The 20,112-nt window shown below is 47.6% G+C and overlaps 3 protein-coding genes across 3 annotated transcripts; all 3 read left to right on the top strand.

The window, feature by feature from the left end:
- The first annotated feature begins 12,504 nt into the window (after positions 1-12,504).
- LOC127340465 (uncharacterized) lies at positions 12,505-12,963 on the top strand. The gene has a single exon (XM_051366208.1). The coding sequence runs from the start codon at positions 12,505-12,507 to the stop codon at positions 12,961-12,963; it is 459 nt and encodes a 152-aa protein (XP_051222168.1).
- Positions 12,964-14,740: 1,777 nt separating this feature from the next.
- Positions 14,741-17,453, top strand: LOC127345909 (cell division protein FtsY homolog, chloroplastic). The gene is made up of 10 exons (XM_051372430.2): positions 14,741-15,072; positions 15,161-15,339; positions 15,441-15,499; positions 16,163-16,200; positions 16,305-16,425; positions 16,520-16,588; positions 16,677-16,759; positions 16,864-16,932; positions 17,027-17,089; positions 17,190-17,453. The coding sequence occupies exons 1-10, from the start codon at positions 14,788-14,790 to the stop codon at positions 17,301-17,303; spliced, it is 1,080 nt and encodes a 359-aa protein (XP_051228390.1). The 5' UTR covers positions 14,741-14,787; the 3' UTR covers positions 17,304-17,453.
- Positions 17,454-17,913: 460 nt separating this feature from the next.
- LOC127345908 (anthocyanin 3'-O-beta-glucosyltransferase) lies at positions 17,914-19,589 on the top strand. Its single transcript, XM_051372429.2, has one exon. The coding sequence runs from the start codon at positions 17,956-17,958 to the stop codon at positions 19,459-19,461; it is 1,506 nt and encodes a 501-aa protein (XP_051228389.1). The 5' UTR covers positions 17,914-17,955; the 3' UTR covers positions 19,462-19,589.
- Positions 19,590-20,112: the final 523 nt, after the last annotated feature.

Genomic DNA, 20,112 nt, shown 5'->3' with positions numbered 1-20,112 from the left:
GTGAAAATATTATACTCCCTCCGACCCGAAATAATGTTCGCGTCGCTATTTTTGCGACAAACAAACCACTCATCTCCTCTCTTCTCCTGCACCGTCACCTCCTTCCCCCGCCGGCACCGCGTGCTCTGCCCCTCCTCTTGCCCCGCCGCGTGCGCCGCCCTCCCTCGCCAGACTTCCTCCTTCCTCCTCGTCTCCTCGCCTTTCTTCCACCAATCAAAGCCCAACGAGGAGGGAGATCCAAGAAGAAAGGAATGATTTTTCTGATCCCGCGTCCACGCCCGGCGGCGCTGGCGGCGGATATGGGTCGCTGATTCCGCGTCCACGCCTCCGCGAAAAGGCACAACCTCCGCGAGCGGCCTTGACTGCCCCGACTGCTCCTGTGCGATCTCCGCTGGCAGATCGGGAGGGCGACGTCCCGGACCACGGCGTAGAGGGCACATACGGGGCGGCAGCAGGCGCGGCCGACGGAGGCGGAGCGGCGGCGGAGTGGTTTTCGAGGAAGAGGAGGTCGTAGCTCGACGGCCGATGGCCGCCATGGTCGATGATGGAGAGTTCGACGGCCTGGGCTGGGAAGGGGAAGCAGCCGGCCGGCGGGAGCCCTCCGCGGGAGCCTCCCAAATTCGAGCGGAGCAGCGACGGACTACCTCTTGCCGGCCGGGGAGCTGCGGAGGGCAGCCGCGCGCGGCCGGCCCCGACACGAGGAAAAAGACGATGTGATTTGGACTTGATTTAAAAAAGATTAGAAGCGCTAAGGTGGTTTCTGTAAAAGTTAATTATAACAGTGACGCGAACACTATTTCGGGTCGGAGGGAGTACTGTTTTTGCCGCCTAAGGCTCCAGTATGCTATAAAATTTCCGCCTTCGGGTGTTAGCTTAAGTTTTCTGGCCTACACGTTTTTTGTTGTTTATATGTGGATTCCTTAGTAGTGACATTTCGGTACTTAAAGCCGGCCTTTGTTTCTGAGGTTCTTGATTGTTTCGCTACTAAGTGCTATCGCCTCAGCAGATGTTCTGTGCTTAAAGTTTGTCGTCTCGCGAAAAGTCAAGCATATAAATCAGAAGAACGGATAAACCAACACTTGCTTAAAACATATAAATTACATTAACTGTTCAAGATAGTCGAATTTTTTCCGCCTTGACAGTTTTATGTTGTTCAACTGCTGCATAGTTTCAGCTTGAAAACATTTGTTTAAAGGCCGTTTTTGTTCCGCCTTACATTTGTTCGTTGAACATGATCAAAGAAACAATTTAATACAAATATGATTTTATGTTTATGTATCAGGTACATGACACTTGGACGTACAACAGTCCCCCGAGGTTAGGCGGATCCATGGCGTGCATAGCTGGAAAAGCAACTTGAGTCTTGATTCCGCTATGCTTAGCCGGAACCAACCCTCGGGGGCTGCGGTTTGATCTTAGGTGAAAAGTGTGTTTCCTTTCGGGTATCGTCTTTGAAATTTCCGCCTAGATGCTTGGGATTTACGCTATTCCTAAGTCACATATAAAGATAAAGCTACTCTAAGAGCTCCAAGCCGGATTTTCAAGTAAATTCACCTTGGCGCTCGGGGGCTACATCGATGAAGTTCCCTTAGGAGCAATAAGCCGAAAAATTTCCACTTTGACGCTTGGGGGCTAAGTTTCTGAGCATCGAGTCTCCTTGGAGAAAGCAGACTCAACGCTCGGGGGCTACATATGGTTATGTCAAGAAAATTTAGAAGATGGCAAAAATCCGGCTAGCTAGTCGGATCCGCACCTGAATTTTGGGTTGCCGGATCCGAGCCTATATTTTTGGTAGTCGGATCCGCACCTCAATTTTTGGTAGCTGGATCCGCACCTAATATTTGTTTTTGGTAGTCGGATCCGCACCTCAATTTTTGGTAGCCGGATCCGCACCTAATATTTTGGTAGTCGGATCCGCACCTATATTTTGGGTAGTCGGATCCACACCTATATTTTGGCTAGTCAGATCAGAACCTACATTTGGCTAGTCGGATCCGTACCGAAGATTATGTTGGATGGTGTCTCCGAAGAATCTGACCATTGGATCATGAAGTTTCCGACCAATACTTGGTTGGAGATATGAAGTTTGGAGTCCTTCAAGATTCTCTATTATTCGTTCCAGCCAAAGGATGAAGATACATGCGCAAGCTGAGCTGGATGGAAGAACGGTGAATCTTGGAGAACTCCGGGGGCTACTGTTGTGGATATACTTCATAGGTATACTATCGACATGGTCCGATTCCGGCAAGCCCGGGTGGCCCATAGATGATGGCATATGGCCCACCGGGCGGCCTAGTTGTTGATTAAGATGGAAGATGTCCAACCCAGGAACAAGGAGCCGGATCCGAACCGCACTACGAAGGTAGCCGGATCCGAACCGCACTACGAAGGTAGTCGGATCCGAATCGCCCTACGAAGGTAGCCGGATCCAAACCGCCCTACAGAGGTACCCGGATCCGAACCGCCCTACATAGGTACCCGGATCCGAACCGACATACAAAGGTACCCGGATCCGAACCGACCTACAGAGGTACCCGGATCCGAAGAGGTCTATGCCAGGAGTCAGATCCGTGAAGGCCCATGAAGGAAGCCGGATCCATGACGACAAGTTAGGAATAGGTGGATCCTTGACGTACACGGCAATGTAATATTCCGTAGTTAGGCAACTTGTATTCCGGGTAGGACTCTCCGTAGAAACCCTAGATCCGTGCGCCTATATAAGCCGGATCCTGGGAGCCCTGAGGGGAGATCTCGAGCTAGAAGCGAGAGAACCACACCTCATTGTAACAACGCGAAAGCGCCCAGATAATACCAGACAAGCAGCAGTAGGCCCTGTCATCGTGCAGGTGTTCCGAAGCTGGGTAAATCGCGTACCACCGTCCCGTGTGCACTCCGCCCTATGGCCCCTACTTCTTCTTCCCCTTGTGAGGATCCCTCCTCCGAGGTATCGTCGATTAGGCAACGACATTCGAAAAATATAAAAACGAAACAATCTATCTATCTATGTATAGAAGATCAGATGTATGAAATTTGAGGTCATTTAGAGGAGGTAGAATAAATCACCTTGTTAGAAAAGCTGGTTTCAGTGAGACGAAACGGCATGCGTTTAAGCAAAGTGATTTTTTCGAACATCTCCAAATGATCCCAAATTTGCCATACATGATGCCATACGTGTAACAACAAGGAACCCTATCTAAAAAGTGTCAAAAAAGTTTGCCCAACCGTATAGCTCTATCAAAAAGAACCTCACCATGGCGCTAGTATAATTTTGGGCTTAGTTAAAAACTTTCGTTACCTAACCTTCAACACGAAACTTGTTTCAAATCACTTTTGGCGTACAAGAAACAAATCCCTCCTTGATTCGAGCACCACAACCTCCAAACTTTGCCGATGCCGATATCGGCATGGTCAGAACGGCTAAGCTCGATGCCACTGCTAGGTCACCGTCGGGATGCACCCTCAATCCCGTCCCCTCATTCGATCACTGACACACCAGAGATACCGCCGAGGCCAATGCCGAACGTACATGCTGATGCCAATGCCGAACATGCATCCACGCCGATGTGGGCACGGCCACGCCGCCCCGCTATGCTGGACGCCACAGACCACCGCGAGGTTTTCCCTTCGCCACCACACTCTTCTAGCACCCATCTATACACGCCAGAAAGGAGAGACACTAGTTTTCTCTACATTGCTCGCGTTCGTGTCGGACACGGTCAGTCAAACTTTTGAGGTAGTCGTCGATGTCGTCGACCATTTCTTCTCTTCTTTGCATGGTTAAACGCGTCTAGTTCATATCTATCTAATGCGTCTGGTCTCGCCTCTTGCAGTTCTTTGTGGACGTCGATCTCATCTCGGCACCCCGCAGGCCACCTCCTCCGTGCCATCGCTGTGGAGCTCCGTTTAAAAATCTATTCCCACCCGTGTATTGCCCCTTGTATCAGCGCCATGGCCCACTTGTCATTCGATATACCGAAGCCCCACTCGTGCGTGTTTTGGTCATGGATACAGCGATGCTTACGGTCAAACAAAGATGGATGGTCTGACGTGTCTTTGCGGGCTCTACGTGGCCCCACTAGTCAGAAGATAACACGGTCAACCGTCGGGCAACCGGCCGTTACAACATCTGTGATGGTTTCAGATAAGGTCTTGGGGAAACTGAGGAAAAACTAAGGAGCTGGGGAAAACTGAGCACAACTAAGGAACCGAGGGCACGAAAATAGAAATCCCTATAATCAATACCTGGAATTTGGCTGAAACCTTTTTCTACTAATCTTGCCTTAAAACTCGGAGGCTCATTAGGAGACAAACCTTCCTTTCTTTTAAATATTCACTTACAGCAGACAGCCTTCTTTTGTTAAGCAAGGGCACAACATCCCATGTGTCATTCTTGTCAAGCGATTGCATCTCCTCTTGCATAGCAGAAATCCACTTCACGCGGTCAACGGATGCAACGGCCTTAGTATATGTAGCAGGTTCAGTATCATGCTCCACATGTTCAGTACAACTCAAAGCATGATGAACAAGATTACATTCTTCAATTAAACGAGGACGTGGACCTTTGTTATGCCTCGGTCTATCAGCAGCAATGGAACTATTTGTTTGCTGCAAAACAGGTGGTGAGTGCTGAACAATAGTGTTATCATTTTCAGCAACATCATTTTCTTTCTCCTCCACGTGCTCTACCTGCACGCTAATCTTCTGTTGTTCATCATCAGAATTATCAGAAAAATCAGCATCATCAGTAACATCTGTAGATGAACTCTTATAAAACATAACAGCCTCATTAAAGACTACATTCCTGCTATGCAAAACTTTCTTAGCTTCAGGATTCCATAACTTGTATACCTTAACTTCTGAACCATAACCAAAAAACACACACTTAACAGCCCTAGGCTCTAGCTTTCCATTATCAATATGAGCGTAAGCAGTGTAACCGAAAACTCTCAACTGTGAATAATCAGCAGATGAACCAGACCATATCTCAATAGGAGTTTTCTTATCAAGCGGAATGCAAGGTGACCTATTTATCAAGTAACAAGCGGTGGAGGCTGCTTCAGCCCAAAAACTTCTATGCATACCAGCATTGGACAACATGCAACGAGCCTTGGAGATGATGGTTCTGTTCATCCTCTCCTCCACAACATTCTGCTGAGGAGTATATGTGATGGTGTGGTGCCTGACAATGCCTTCGTCGCTGCAATAATCATTGAAAACAGTAGAACAAAACTCCATGTCATTGTCAGTATGAAACAATTTAACTTTCTTTTCTGTTTGCTTCTCTACCATAACTTTCCACTTTCTAAAAGCATCAAACACATCAGATTTATGTTTCAGAAAGAAAGGCCACACTTTTCTGGAGTAATCATCTATGATAGTAAGCATGTAATTTGCACCACCAAGAGAAGTCTTGCGGGAAGGTCCCCACATATCAGCATGCACATAATCTAGAATCCCTTTAGTGTTATGAACGAAAGCATTGAATTTAACTCTTTTATGCTTACCAAAAATGCAGTGCTCACAGAACTCAAACTTACTCAAATTGCAGCCATCTAGCAGGTCTCTTCTGTGCAATTCTGCCATGCCATGTTCACTCATATTTCCAAGACGCATATGCCACAGATTAGTTTTACCATGTTCATCAGGAATAACAACAACATCAATACCAGACAAAGTGCTACCTCTAAGAACATATAACTTTGCAGAATTCATATCACCTATCATGTGAACGAGAGAACCTTTTGAAACCTTCACAACTCCGCGAGAACCGGAGTGTTTGTACCCATCAACATCAAGGGTACTGAGAGAGATTAGATTTCTGGCCATGCCAGGTATGTGTCTCACATCTGTCATAACCACTTGTTATAAAAGCGACAAGAAAATAACGAAGAACGATAAAGGTAGACGCAGCAGAGACACAAGATTTAATGTGGAAAACCCCTTCTAACACAGAAGGGGGAAAAACCACGGGCGCCAGCCAGCAAAACTTCACTATATCGGGGAGTGTTTTACAAACGCCGTGGGTTATCTTATATTCTGATAAACCCTAGCCGGCGGCATACAAGACGTATATATAGGCGGTGCCAATGATCCGTACCCAGCGACGGGTCTCGCTCCGCTTGTCGGAAGTTAGCCTCCCTTTAGTATAGGAATTTGGATCACAATATAACACAAATAATATTTTTCTTTACCAAACTCTAAATATTATTTTCCCTGGCTCCGAATTGTAGCATCGTGCATCGAGTGCTTGTATCTAATATGTTGACCTATTTATCCATTTATTTATTTATTTGTTACTCTAAACTAGTACTTCTGTTGTGTTGTGATCAAGAATTTGCTTTGCTTGTAGAGTTGGGATTTTGTGTGTGCGTGTTCATCTCTTGTGTCAACTTCTCTTCAAAGTGTTTTGTCTGCCCAAAGCAATATATTCCTACTCTTTCTTCTTCTTTTGTTTTGGATAAAGAAAGAAGAAGGAAAACAGTCCCCACGAGAGGGATGCGCATGTAATTTGCTGCATTGCTCATTCTTGCTTTTCTAATTCGAACTAGTGCTTGTTCTCTCATTTTTATTAGGAAGTAAACCACATTCTGCACACACACAGCTAAAATCTGTCGATTTTTCTAAAACTGAGATGCGGAGTATAATTATAATGGTGATATCTTCAATGTGTGTCGATTTGCAAATTATTTCCGACAAGCAAAGAAAAAGACAGAGCAAATGGCTACCCGAGCTACCGATACCAATCTGATTCAAACACACAAAGATGCTTGTTGAGTTAGCTAGCTGCTTGTCTTTGAAGGGGTCATTGAAGGCCATGAGCAACTCAAATCATACATTACTAACTATTATAAAGATCTGTTTGGTCCTTCGGAGGAAAGCTCCTTTTCTCTTAATGAGGACTTAACGGATGATATACCCCAAGTTTCTACAGAAGAAAATGGCCTAAAAGTGGCCACCATTAGACTTAATACAGTTGCGGATCACGTCGTCCAGCCATCACAGACCGCTTTCATGCAAGGAAGGAACATCCTTGATGGAGTGGCAGTTCTACATGAGACGGTACATGAGATGCATACTAAGAAACTAAATGGGGTCATATTAAAATTAGATTTCGAAAAGGCGTATGATAAGGTCAAGTGGTCTTTTCTACAACAGACACTCAGGATGAAAGGATTTTCTCCTGAGTGGCGTGCTCTAATTTATGATTTTGTGCATGGAGGTAGTGTGGCAATTCAGGTTAATGATGACACCAGACACTATTTCCAAACACGAAAAGGGTTACGCCAAGGAGATCCGTTATCACCGATGTTATTTAACATTGTAGCGGATATGTTGGCGATACTCATAGAGCGGGCCAAGTCTGATGGTCAAATTGAAGGTGTGATCCTGATGAGGACATCCCTACCTCACTACCACCTCCGTCATTACCAACTGAAGATAAACCTGTTGTGAAGCTCAAGTCCAATGAAGTTCGGATTGGACCTATTACAAGGGCTCGTGCGAAGCTACTTAAACCACAGGTGAACTTGTTCCTAAACGATACTTTGATTGATCATAACTTTATACTAACTAAGTCCCATTACTTATGTATCATCAGGTATAAAGAGGAGACAAGCATCGCACGAGAAGAAGAAGAGCAGTTGGACGTGAAGATGGACGTGGAGCTGGACATGAAGAAATCTCATGGACGCGCGAGGGAGGAGCGGGAGGCATGCGCAAGAGGAGAAGACGAAGTCCAGGCCGGCCCAGCACCCGGTCAGACCGGCCGCCACGCCGGTGCGCCCGTTCCCTGGCCCGGTTCGACCGGGCGGCAGGCCGGATCCACCCCGGCGCCAACCGGGCGCCACGCTGATGCCAACCGGCGGGGTTACTGTGTCACAATTCCCGAGCCCGGTTGGAACCCGGTCCCTGGCCCGGTTTGAACCGACCAGCCCGGTCCCAGGCCCTCTCGACCGGCCTCCAGACCGGCCGTGTCCGAGTATGTCTCGACCAGATCTATTCTGGGTCGGTTATTCTTGTATCTTTTCGACCAGAAGTCGTCCCGGACGCCTATATAAGTGCCCAGGACGCCCCCTATCTGCTTTAGACCACGTTTAAGATAAACCCTAGTTCTTAGTTGTTTGCTTTAGCAAAACTATTGAATCTCTATACCATATTGTTTGATATTGTGTAATCTGAAAGTCTTGTGTGATCTGCTGTTCCATTGGGAATTAGAAGGTTGCAACTTACCGCTTTGTGGTCGGCGGCTACGTGCGCAAGTGTGTGGAGTTGCGAATATCTTGCAGGATTGAGAGCTGTTGCATTGGCGACAGGGACCAATCGAGAGATTTCGTTGTGTCATACAAGTTATCATCCACTACATCGTCATGTTCCTCCGCTTCTATCACCCCGTGATCATCATCACCACCGTTGCTTACTGAGAAGATCGGGCCACCCCTTATCAGATCCCACATCTGGTTGATGGGGGTTTATCAATCCTTCAATATGTCGACGATACAATTCTATTTATGGATCATGATCTCGAAAAGGCTCGTAATCTGAAATTATTTTTGGCGGCTTTCGAGCAGTTGTCGGGATTGAAAATCAATTTCCATAAAAGTGAATTGTTCTGTTTTGGCGATGCCCAAAATGATATGACTCTATATACAGAGTTGTTTGGTTGTGGGCAAGACCAATTTCATATTCGCTATTTGGGTATTCCGATTCATTATCGGAGACTTACAATGGCTGAATGGAAAATTGTGGAAGAAAGATTACAAAAACGCCTGAGTAGTTGGAAAGGTAAATTGTTGTCCCTGGGAGGAAGATTGGTACTCATTAATTCGGTACTGACAAATATGATACTGTATATGTTATCATTCTTTCTTCTGCCGAAAGGAATTATGCATAAACTCGATTATTATCGATCCAGATTCTTTTGGCAAGGGGATAGCGAGAAAAAGAAATACCGACTGGTTAAATGAAGTATATTTTCTAGTCCCAAAGATCAAGGCGCACTTGGAGTTCACGACCTGGAGGTCAAGAATTCAGCTCTGCTGGGTAAATGGCTTTTTAAGCTTCTTACCGAGGATGGGATTTGGCAAACTATTCTTCGGAGAAAGTATATTGGCTCGAAGACGCTATCCCAAGTGGTTTGGAAACCTGGGGATTCTCACTTCTGGGCTGGTCTCATGGCGACAAAGAATATCTTCTTTCGCCATGGTACTTTCTCCATTAAGAATGGAGCACATATACGGTTCTAGGAAGATGTTTGATTAGACAATGCTCCCTTAAATGAACAGTATCCTGCTTTGTATAGTATTGTTTGTCGCAAAGGTGATACCATTGCCACAGTAATGGCTACCTCACCCCCGAATGTGACGATCAGATGGGTTTTGTTTGGACAAAGGCTACTGTCATGGAATGCTCTAATTTAACGACAGGGAGATATTCATTTATCGCCTGAACCGGATGAATTTAGATGAAATCTTCATGTAGATGGCACTTTCTCATTTAAATCTTTATACAGTGCAATCCTTCATTTTGATATACCAGTTTATAATAATAAGAAAATTTGGAAGATGAAGATACCATTAAAAATTAATTTTTTTGGATGATACCTTCGTCGAGGAGTTATTCTTACCAAAGATAATCTTGTTAAGCAGAATTGGCACGGAAGTTCACGATGTGTTTTCTGTCATCATGATGAAACCATCAAACACCTTTTCTTCCAGTGCAATTTTGCGAGATCTATATGGTCAGTCATCCAAGTAGCGTCTACCCTGTATCCCCCGACTAGTGTGGTAAATGTCTTTGGAAATTGGCTTCACGGTATCAATTCAAGGTTTAAGTTGCTTCTTAGGGTGGGGGCGCTATCAGTTATCTGGGTGCTTTGGCTGAGTAGAAATGACAAGATTTTTAACGATAAAAATTGTTCTTTGTTGCAGGTCATCTACAAATGTACAGGTATTCTTCGTTCGTGGTTACCTCTTCAGCGGGTGGAGAACCGAGACCTATTTACGGAGGTCTGTACACGGTTGGAGGCTACGGCGAGGGATACTTTTTCCCTACATGGGTGGCAGAATAGTCTACGGATTGAAGCTCCACCCTCTCCCTAGGCATTATATCATTCATCATTTCGATATGTATTTTGCCTAGTTTTATATACTTTGGCTCCAGACACTTGAACGGTTGTGTGCATCCTGGTTATGCAGAGGCTGGATGTAATTGCTTTCCAAAAGTAATAAAGTATCCTTTATCGAAAAAAGCTGCTTGTCTTTGTTTAATCTTTGTATGCTACACGATGTAGTTCCATTTCTACATATATTGCGAACAGCCCGAGGAGGCAACATAGCTGTAGGATGCGAGTCGATGCAACGGCTGAATGCTAAGACGCGTTATCAGCCAGTAGCGCGTACCAAGGGCGATGACACTGCAGCCTGAAGGGGCGGCACAACGACAACACATAGCTCAATCGGTGACCTTGGATCTGCACTGGTATTTTTTTCAATCATCGTTTCTAGGTCAGTACTCGATCGAGCTCCCTCCCATCCTTCTCCCGAACCGCCCCCGCGTGTCGGTCGGAGGGGACTCTACCCTGTCGTCGCCGCCTCCCCCTCTCTCCCCTTCCCCTCCCTCGCCGCTGCCAGGGGCGCGGTCTGGCAAAGGCCAGTCGGCGCCGGTGGGGATTCTTCGTCATCTCGCGAGAGGAGGTCGGGCGTGGGTCTTCTTCCTTGGGCCGGAACGAGGCCCTTTCGTCGGGGACCTCGATGGCGGGGCCTAGCCTTGGCTTGGTGACACCATGATGGACAACAAGGTAGTGGACTGCCCTGCCGGCGGCAGAGGGAGGGGTGGGGGCATGGTGCAAGGGAAACCCTAGGTCCCCTTCTCCTCGCCTCTCGGCGGCCAGCGGTGGAGGGCTGGCTTTCGGCTGCGGCGGTGCCCAGGCATGTGTGTTCTCTTCGGACTACACGATCTGCTTGGTGTCTCGGCGACAACCATGGCTAGCCTGGGATGGTTGCCGGCGTGGGAGCCCGGTCTGAATAAAGGCGGCGGTCCTAGGGTCTCTCTTGGGTGAAGATGAAGACCCGCTAGAGGCCTGCCCTTCATGATCTAGCCGTAGTGTTGAGTTTCGGAAGGCGCCGCCGGCGAATGTAACCGTGCTTCTATTGCCTGGAGTTTGCTGGATCGGTGGTATTCGGTCGTGCGTGTCCATGCTTTTATTCCAACCGTTTGGTTTTGGAGGGTGCTGCGCGAAGCTGTTTTCTGTGTTGACACCAAGTGACAGCTGATCCATGGTTAAGTCAGAAGAAGAGAATATCATTAAGGCTAGATTTGGAGGACTAGCTAATGGAGGTTTAAGTCTTTGCGTTGTTGAGGAATTTGCTTGGTGTTTCGGACTTCGCAACAGTGGTATGAAAATGGGGGCGGCAACACATGTGAAGTTCGGAGTCTTACCTTTCAGGGTGAAAATCCAAGGTCTAGCCTTAACTGGTTATGTCTAGCAATGTCCTTGTTGAAGGCATTGTTTTGAGAGCGGAGACTATCTTATGGGTGAAAACCTAAGATCTTTGATCGGGCGACAACGACGCTGGTGCACTGTTCCCTTCTTGGAGGCGTTGCTTTTGAAGAGTTTGAATTTCAAGTGTTGACTTGGTGGTGCATGTATTACTATTGCTAGGGTTGAGGTACTGTAGCGGAACTTTTATTTCTTAGTTTTCTTTTTTCTTTGTTAGCTGTGTGCATCCGTAATGTTATTAGGACATTGCGTTATTGCAGAGGCTGAATGTAATTGATATCTTCTGATATTAATATATTCCCTTCATCGAAAAAAAGGTCAGTACTCGATCCGGCCAGGGTTTCTGTCTTGTGTTCACCGATTCAGACGATCTCCGCACCACCAAGCAAAGTTCACTCCTCAAAGAAAGGATTCGCAGAAGAAATATCACGATTTTAAACGGACTGGTCCATTGCATAATGCATATACATGGAGATTCAGATTCTAGGTTCCGTCCGGCTTATGAACCCCAAGGTACGAGGAGTCTAGCATGAAGAATACATCAGAGAGTCCCTCTGAAAAAAGGAAAGCTGATATCTTGTGGAGATCTCGTGCCGTCACGCGTCTTGCTTTGGAAGAAACTTATTGGGATTTCTACCATACGTCTTACCTGTGAGTCGTGGCGATATATAAGCAGGTACATCCCCAGTTTGACGTCTCGGTTGATCTCGAGCAAACAAAACCATCGGTTCCTTGCGCTTCTCCGTCATCGAGTTCAAGGCAAGGTACACGCTGCCTATAGTTGTGTGGTCTATTTCTATCTTGATGGAGTCGTTGTTGATCTAATCTCTAAACGTGTACGCCTTTAGCTAGCCTACGACTACTTGATGATCATCGTTTGTTGTGTTTATTTGGGGGTGGATGATAAGATCTGTGCTTCTTGCTTCAGATCTTATGAAAGACGATGAAGACACTTGACTCTGTTTTAGTCTTTTTCGCCGCTCATGTTTGGTGGTCTCATTGAACAGATGAAGATCTTCGTCAGCACCCTCGCCGGCGAGAAGATAACCGTCAAGGTCGACCCCTCGGACACCATCAACGTTGTGAAGGCCAAGATTCAGGACCAGGAGCGCCTTCTCTTTGGCAAGATGGAGCTAGACGACAGACGCACGCTAGCTGATTACGGCATTGCAGACGAATCCACACTTCACCTTGGTCTGGGGACTAACAGGGAGATGCAAATCTTTGTCAAAGGTTTGAATGGCAAGACCATCAGCATTTGGGCTAAGGAATTGGATACCATTGGGAGTGTCAAGGCCAAGATCCATGCCCTCAATGGCATCCCACCGGATGACCAGTGCCTCATGTATGGCTGGTGTGTCATGATCGACGATAGAACCTTGAAGGACCGTGGCATCACAAATGAGGCGACACTTCACCTGTCGCTCCGCCTCGGGTCCTGCAAAAAATGCCCGGGGCATACCTAGCTAGCTTCCCAAGGGTGATAACCCCTTCCAAGTGTGCTTAGACCAGTAGTTTTCTTCCAAGTGTGCTTGAAAGTCGAAAAAACATGTTAAGTATGCCATTTTCTCCTTGCCCTACCGTGCGGATTACATTGGCCCAAGATTGCCCGTTAGCTGTCTCTACAAGCATTGCGCTCTTCCGTTCTCCGTCATGGCTATCATTTCTATTTGGGTTGCTTGGGACACAAATTTTACATGCAATCATGTTGGATTGTCTTATTGCAAACACTTGCATGGGTGGTCCTCATATCACTGCTGCAAAAGAGACTAGCACAGCTGCAAAAAAAAAAATCATGAACGTAACATTTGTTCTCTGTATGTAACATTTTCAGATATGCAACATCGTTTTGCAATATTGTTTCCCATGTGTGTAAAAACTTGTGTCATGCAGCAAAATAAAATTATATAACATTTAAACACATCAATGTAGCAGAATGCAACAGTTGATGCAACAAATCCCCATTTATTCAGGACAAAAGGTCTGTAAAGTATCTCATCTTTGCAACATAATGAATCAACGCATCAAACAACTCATGCAGCGTTTGACCCATACATGCACAACACATTTTGTAGACGCTTGTAGCAAAACACACCACCTTATGTATCTCCTATCAAATTGCATCTTGTCTTGCATTTGTTGCTTTATGCAAAATATATATATATAGCAATGTGGTTGAAAAAAGTCGCTCCCGCATGGTCCCTTCACCAAAAGATTTATCAAGCTTGTATATTGGCACATCCACTTTGCATATTTGAAAAGTCTAGTGCCACTTTGTATATCTCGTGGAGGGGCCAAACTATCCGGGCACAGAATGTTCATATCGACCATCCCTCCCGCCGGCCACCGCCCTTCCGCCTTCCCCACTGCCGATCAGCCCGTGCGCTGCCCCTCGGCCTTTCGTGACCTTTCACTCTAACCCACCATTCATTTTCTCGCTAGAACGAGCCTCCACGCAGCAAAATCTAGCGTCGCCCCGCCCGCAGTCCTGCCATCTGATTTGGACCGGAGGAGGCCAACACCGGTGATTCCAACTGCGGGGAGCTTTGCCGCGCACCCTAGTGCCCCCTCCCAGCCTAAGACCACTCGCCCCGCACTCGCAACCCCATGTGGTCGGACATCGACGGGATCCGGCGCCACCGCCTCAGGCTGCGCGGCCTCGCACCACCGCTGGCTTGGACAGGCGGTATGTGTGGGCGAGGAGTGGCCGTGCGGCCGGTTGGTGGGCGGCAGGTGTGGACAGGTCGGTGGGCAGCCAAGCGTGGGAAGAAGAAGACAGAGTAGGAAAAAAAGAAAAGGAGAGTAAAAAAAGGCGATTTACACAAAAATAATCCTTTTTGGTAAGAATTGCACGAAATGACCTTCCCCTATTTCATAATTCTAACCCTTTTGTCGCAAGGATGCCACACCCTTCTATGTGGCGTCCTTCGCTTATTTTGGCAATCCAGTTATACAAAGTCTACAAAAGAAAACGAATATGTATGGATTGCTATACCTTTTCTCATCTGTTTGTATACTCAGTATTTAGCAATCTATTATAGTATATATAAAAATAATGTTGGAGCAAGATGCCTCCGTTTTAAAATACTACTGCTTATAAGCTTTTTAAGAAGTTAATTAGCTTAGCTTTGTAAAATAAATTATATTTTAGAACGGAGGTAAAAATTATTTTATATTTCTGTCACTACGTTTTAGATTGTGCACGTGACAATCTGTTTTCGATTAAACGAACCAGCAGTACGGCGTTTGAGCTCTATCCACCCAGCGCTGCTCGTATCCTCACCGCAAGAATGGCGGCACCGCCCCACGTCCTCCACTTCCTCTCCCCGTCCGCCTCCCTGCGCGCCCCCTCCGGCCGCCGCCGCCGAGCCGCAGGCCTCCGCTGCGCCGCCGCGGCGGGGCAGGCCGGCTTCTTCACCCGCCTCGGCCGCCTCATCAAGGAGAAGGCCAAGAGCGACGTCGACAAGCTCTTCTCCGGCTTCTCCAAGACCCGCGAGAACCTCTCCGTCGTCGACGAGCTGCTCACCTACTGGAACCTCGCCGACACCGACCGCGTCCTCGACGACCTCGAGGAGGTCAGCCGTCAGCTCACCTCCCCTGCTGCTTACCTGCTGCTCCATTCTCCCTCTGATGACGATGCTTTGGTTCTCGCGTCGCGTGCAGGCGCTGCTGGTGTCCGACTTCGGGCCCAAGATCTCGTTCCGGATCGTTGACACCCTCCGCGACGAAATCCGGGACGGCAAGCTCAAATCCGGCAGCGAGATAAAGGCGTCGCTGAAAAGATGCATCCTTGAGCTGCTGACGAGCAAGGGCAGCAACACCGAACTGAAGCTCGGCTTCAGGTTCTGCTCCCTCTGCTGAACTGAGCACCAGTGTGCTACTGTTGTGTGCTGCGTGTTGTCTGAAAACTGGGAGGTCTGAGTGTGCTTGCTCGTTTCTGCAGGAAGCCGGCGGTCATCATGATTGTGGGAGTGAATGGTGGTGGAAAGACGACATCGCTAGGTAGTTCCGGGCATGCTTTACTGCCTTCTTGCTCTCATTGAGATGTAGTACATTTTGTCACCGGAAGAAATGCTATAGGTTTATCGCGATTTCGCACATTGGGGCTGCATAGTTAACTTGCTGCTCCTCGACTGGCCTGAGTACTGCGAAGAATTGCTTATCCTTCTTTGAAAATTTTACTTAAACCTTATCACATTGATGGCATTAGTCTTTACTCTTTCTATTGACCATCGTGGTCTTTGTAATAACAAAAAAAAATTACTTCATAATTTTATCTGCATTCCACTGCTTAATATATCAGTGCTAGTTCCAGCCTACCTTACTATATGGAGAAAGGTTTTACCAATTTCTTGAAATGAATTTAAATGGCAATGTAGGGTAGGCTGTACAAGATTTCTAATATGAGGTAGCATTAGATTGAGCTTCTTTATGTTAAGTGATATTTTTTTTTCTCTTCCGGTGAAATTATGTGGTCACTATGAAGCTAAATAAACCCTATATATAGTAAGACTAATCCAGTATATATGTGGTGGTAATTTGGACATTCCTTATCAATTGGACCTGATGCTCAATTTAGCACACTGTTTTGTGTTTGTTTGTTATTTGCCACATGATGCTGTGAAGTGGAAAATTGATCCATTCTGTTATCTGAAATATTTGCAGGAAAGCTTGCTCACAGATTTAAGAATGAAGGAGCGAAGGTGAGGCTATTTACTTCATATCTGCTGGTTCAGCTATATATATTGCTTGGGCGCATTCTTATCAAATTGGAGAGTTTATGTTCCTGCTTTCAATGGTAATACAGGTATTGATGGCAGCAGGTGATACCTTCAGAGCTGCAGCTCGTGACCAGCTAGAAGTTTGGGCTGAGAGAACTGGCTCAGAGATTGTTATCGATAGAGATAAGAAGGCACAAGCTCCATCAGGTATGAACTTCTGATCCGCCAAGCATGATTGAAGTATGTCGTTATCTTAATGAGCCCAGCTCTTATGTTTCATCTAATTTGACTGGCTTGGTAGTTCTTTCGCAGGCAGTGAAACGTGGGAAGCGTGAAGGATTTGATATTGTTCTGTGTGATACGTCAGGACGTACGGTTGTTGTTACACATTGGGGCAGAATATAATTACTTATTTGCTTGCTGGAGAAACTGAATTTTCCTCAGCAATTGTTTTACAGGACTTCATACAAATTATGGTCTGATGGAAGAGTTGGTTACTTGCAAGAAAGTCATGGCTAAAGCCCTTCCTGGTGCTCCTAATGTATGCTATATTGATATACAAAAGATTAAGTTTTGTGATGTATTATTAGGTCCATGCTTTTGCATAGTAGCTTTATCATGTATTCTTTGGTCATGCTCCTGCAGGAGGTCTTGCTGGTTCTGGATGGCACAACTGGCTTAAATATGCTACAGCAAGCGAGGGAGTTCAACGATGTAAGTGCAACTCGATCTGCACCTAATTCATTAGTTATGTTTCTGTATAATAATGAATCAGTGATGATGATAGACTTTCTTGCCTTCATGCCAGGTTGTTGGAATCACAGGATTTATCCTGACAAAGCTAGATGGCACTGCTCGTGGTGGCTGTGTGGTATGCACAATCTCCAGACCTTCTTTCTTACAGCTGCAGTTTCCGGTCACGGGTCTTAAATGAATAGATGTCCTGAACTGACTAAGTTTATCGGTCACAGGTTAGCGTTGTCGATGAACTTGGGATACCAGTGAAGTTCATCGGTGTTGGCGAAGGGGTGGAAGATCTCCAGCCTTTTGACGCAGAGGCATTTGTGGAAGCCATTTTCCCATAAATTTTGATTCTGGAGAAAAAGAGACATTCTTCTGATGTACATCCTCAAAACTTTGTGGCCTTGCTATTAGTATTTTTCATGTAACAAGATTTTGCTAACCTGCTAGAAGTTAGAAGCAATTTTGTGAGCATCTACAGTTTTTTCAGTCTAGTCGACTGTCTCACCACGTTTCTTCCATATGCTAGTATTACATGTATACTACCTCTATCCATAAAAGGATATCAAAAGTTTGTCTAAATTTGAATGTATCTAGTAAAAAAAAATTGACAATTATCTAGTCACTATTTAGTGTATAGATAGTTGCAAATTTTGATAAATCTTCGACATCCTCTTTTGAACGGATTGAGTACTTATTTTCTCATCCATTCGGTGCATTCATAACATACAGCTTGAGTGAAGTCATAAACAACACAAGATACCATGTGAGAGCACAACAACTCGAGTGTGAGAGCACAACAGCTCGAGTGATTAACATGTATTTTATCCTTCAATTGAATCTGTAGTTTATCCTCCCTTGTCCTCATGCATACTCTTGACAAACATTAATTGCGCTCTTGAGCGTCTCGATCAGTCAGCTGGCAAAATAATTGATCCCAACACTAACGTGAGCACTGAGCAGTATCGAAAACTATTCCACCACGAGATACAGGCAATGCGGTGCACTCACACAACACCTCCACACACACAAACGCACTGCCACACCAACAGCTCTGCCATGGCCACCGCCACCACGGCCGACGGTGCCGCTGCAGCCCACCATACTGACGGCCGCGAACACGTCGTGGTGTTCCCGTTCATGGCGAAAGGGCACACGCTCCCACTGCTCCACTTCGCCACGGCGCTCTCCGTGCACCACAAGGGCCTGCGCGTGACCGTGGTCACCACGCCGGCGAACCTCGCCTTCGCCCGCAGCCGCGTCCCCTCGTCCGTGCGCTTCGCCGTGCTCCCGTTCCCGTCGCTGCCTCCGCTGCCGGCCGGCGTCGAGTCCACCGACGCCCTGCCCAGCCCGTCCCTCCACCCGACGTTCGTGCAAGCCGCAGCGCTCCTCCAGGAGCCCTTCGCCGAGCTCATGGCGTCGCTCTCGTCTCCGTCGCCGCCGCTCGTCCTCGTCTCCGACTTGTTCCTCGGGTTCACGCGCCGAGTCGCCGCCGACGCCGGCGTCCGTCACATCGTGTTCCACGGCATGTCCTGCTTCGCCACGGCCTTAGCCACGTCGGCCATGGTGGGCCCGCTGCCCAGCTGCGCCGGGCAGGGCGGCAGCTTCCACGTCCCCCGCATGCCGGCGCATCTGACGTTCACGGCGGCGGAGGTCCCTCCAGATGCGCTGGTCAAGACGACCGACCATGAGGATCCGTCAACCGATCCCCTGATGGATGAGGATTCCGAGGCGAGCAGCTGGGGCGTCTTGGTCAACAGCTTCACCAAGCTGGACGAGGAGTTCGTGGCGATCGTCGAGTCGTTCAACCAGCCGGGCGCCCGCGCCTGGCTGGTCGGCCCGCTGTTCCTCGCCGCCGGCGACATTCTGCAACAGGATCCCGAGGGCTGCCTCCCCTGGCTCGACGAGCAGTCGGAGCCGGTGGTGTACGTGTCCTTCGGCACGCAGGCCCACGTCGCCGACGAGCAGCTCGCCGAGCTGGCGCGCGGGCTGGTGCAGTCCGGCCACCCCTTCCTCTGGGCCGTCCGGTCAGAGACCTGGTCGCCGCCGGTGGACGTGGGACCCCACGGCCGCGTCGTCCGCGGGTGGGTTCCGCAGAGGAGCGTGCTGGAGCACCGTGCGGTGGGAGGGTTCGTCAGCCACTGCGGGTGGAACTCGGTGATGGAGAGCCTCGCGGCGGGGAAGCCCGTGCTGGCGTGGCCGATGATTGCCGAGCAGCCTGTGAACGCGAGGCACGTCGCGGACATGATTGGCGCGGGCATCAGGATGGACGTCGCCGTCGACGGTGGTGCCGTAGTCGACAGGGCCGAGGTGGAGAAGAAGGTCAGGAGGCTGATGGACGCCGACGGCGAGGAGGGGCGTAAAATGCGTGCGAGGGCCGCCTGGGCTCAGCAGGAGGCCAAGTCGGCGGTGAGCGGCGGCGGCACGTCGCACATAGCATTGCTGAAACTGGTGGAAGAGCTGCAGCGAAGCTACGACCGTGATGCTAGCGTACGAGCGTAATTTCAACTCTTGGGTATTCCCGAGTTTGTAATCCACCCTATGCTGAGAACGTTCCTTCATTTGGAATCATCATTTTCGGAGGTTTTATCACTTAACACAATATATTGAGGAATTTTTTTATCACAGAACCACAACCTGAGTTTTTTTTTTTTCACAAAACATCAACGTATGGTTAATTTTTTCACGGAACACATACTTTGTTTATCCTGTTTGATACTACATCTAGTCACAATAAATTGACGCACCTTTTTTTTTTACCAGAAACTGTGGGGCAAAACCCGCACAACCACAATTTATTAAAACTTTCCAAACTGTACAAAAAGGTTATTTACAAAAAGAAAAAAGAAAAAAATTACATCAAGTTGACAATCCATGATTTAAAGATATCAGCAAATTGACGCACATTTGGCCTAACAATATGCATACGCATGCCTCCCTCCGCGTCATGGAAAATTCGAGCTCTCTTGCCACGGATTTGCTACACCGGAGATCAATTGCCATGGATTTGCTACACCTTTCGGGGCAATCCATGCACCCACGAGTCATACGAGGCGGCCATGGCAAGGTCCCCTTGGGAGCACCAAAGCTCGTGCAGGCGGAGATCTAGTTCTATGCTGCGAAGGACGCAGTGAAGAAGAAGGCTTTAACATC

Source organism: Lolium perenne, chromosome 3 (genome assembly GCF_019359855.2).
Source record: "Lolium perenne isolate Kyuss_39 chromosome 3, Kyuss_2.0, whole genome shotgun sequence".
NCBI lineage: Eukaryota > Viridiplantae > Streptophyta > Magnoliopsida > Poales > Poaceae > Lolium > Lolium perenne.
Note: the sequence above shows the minus strand (reverse complement) of the source record. Positions and strands in the feature narration are given on the sequence as shown.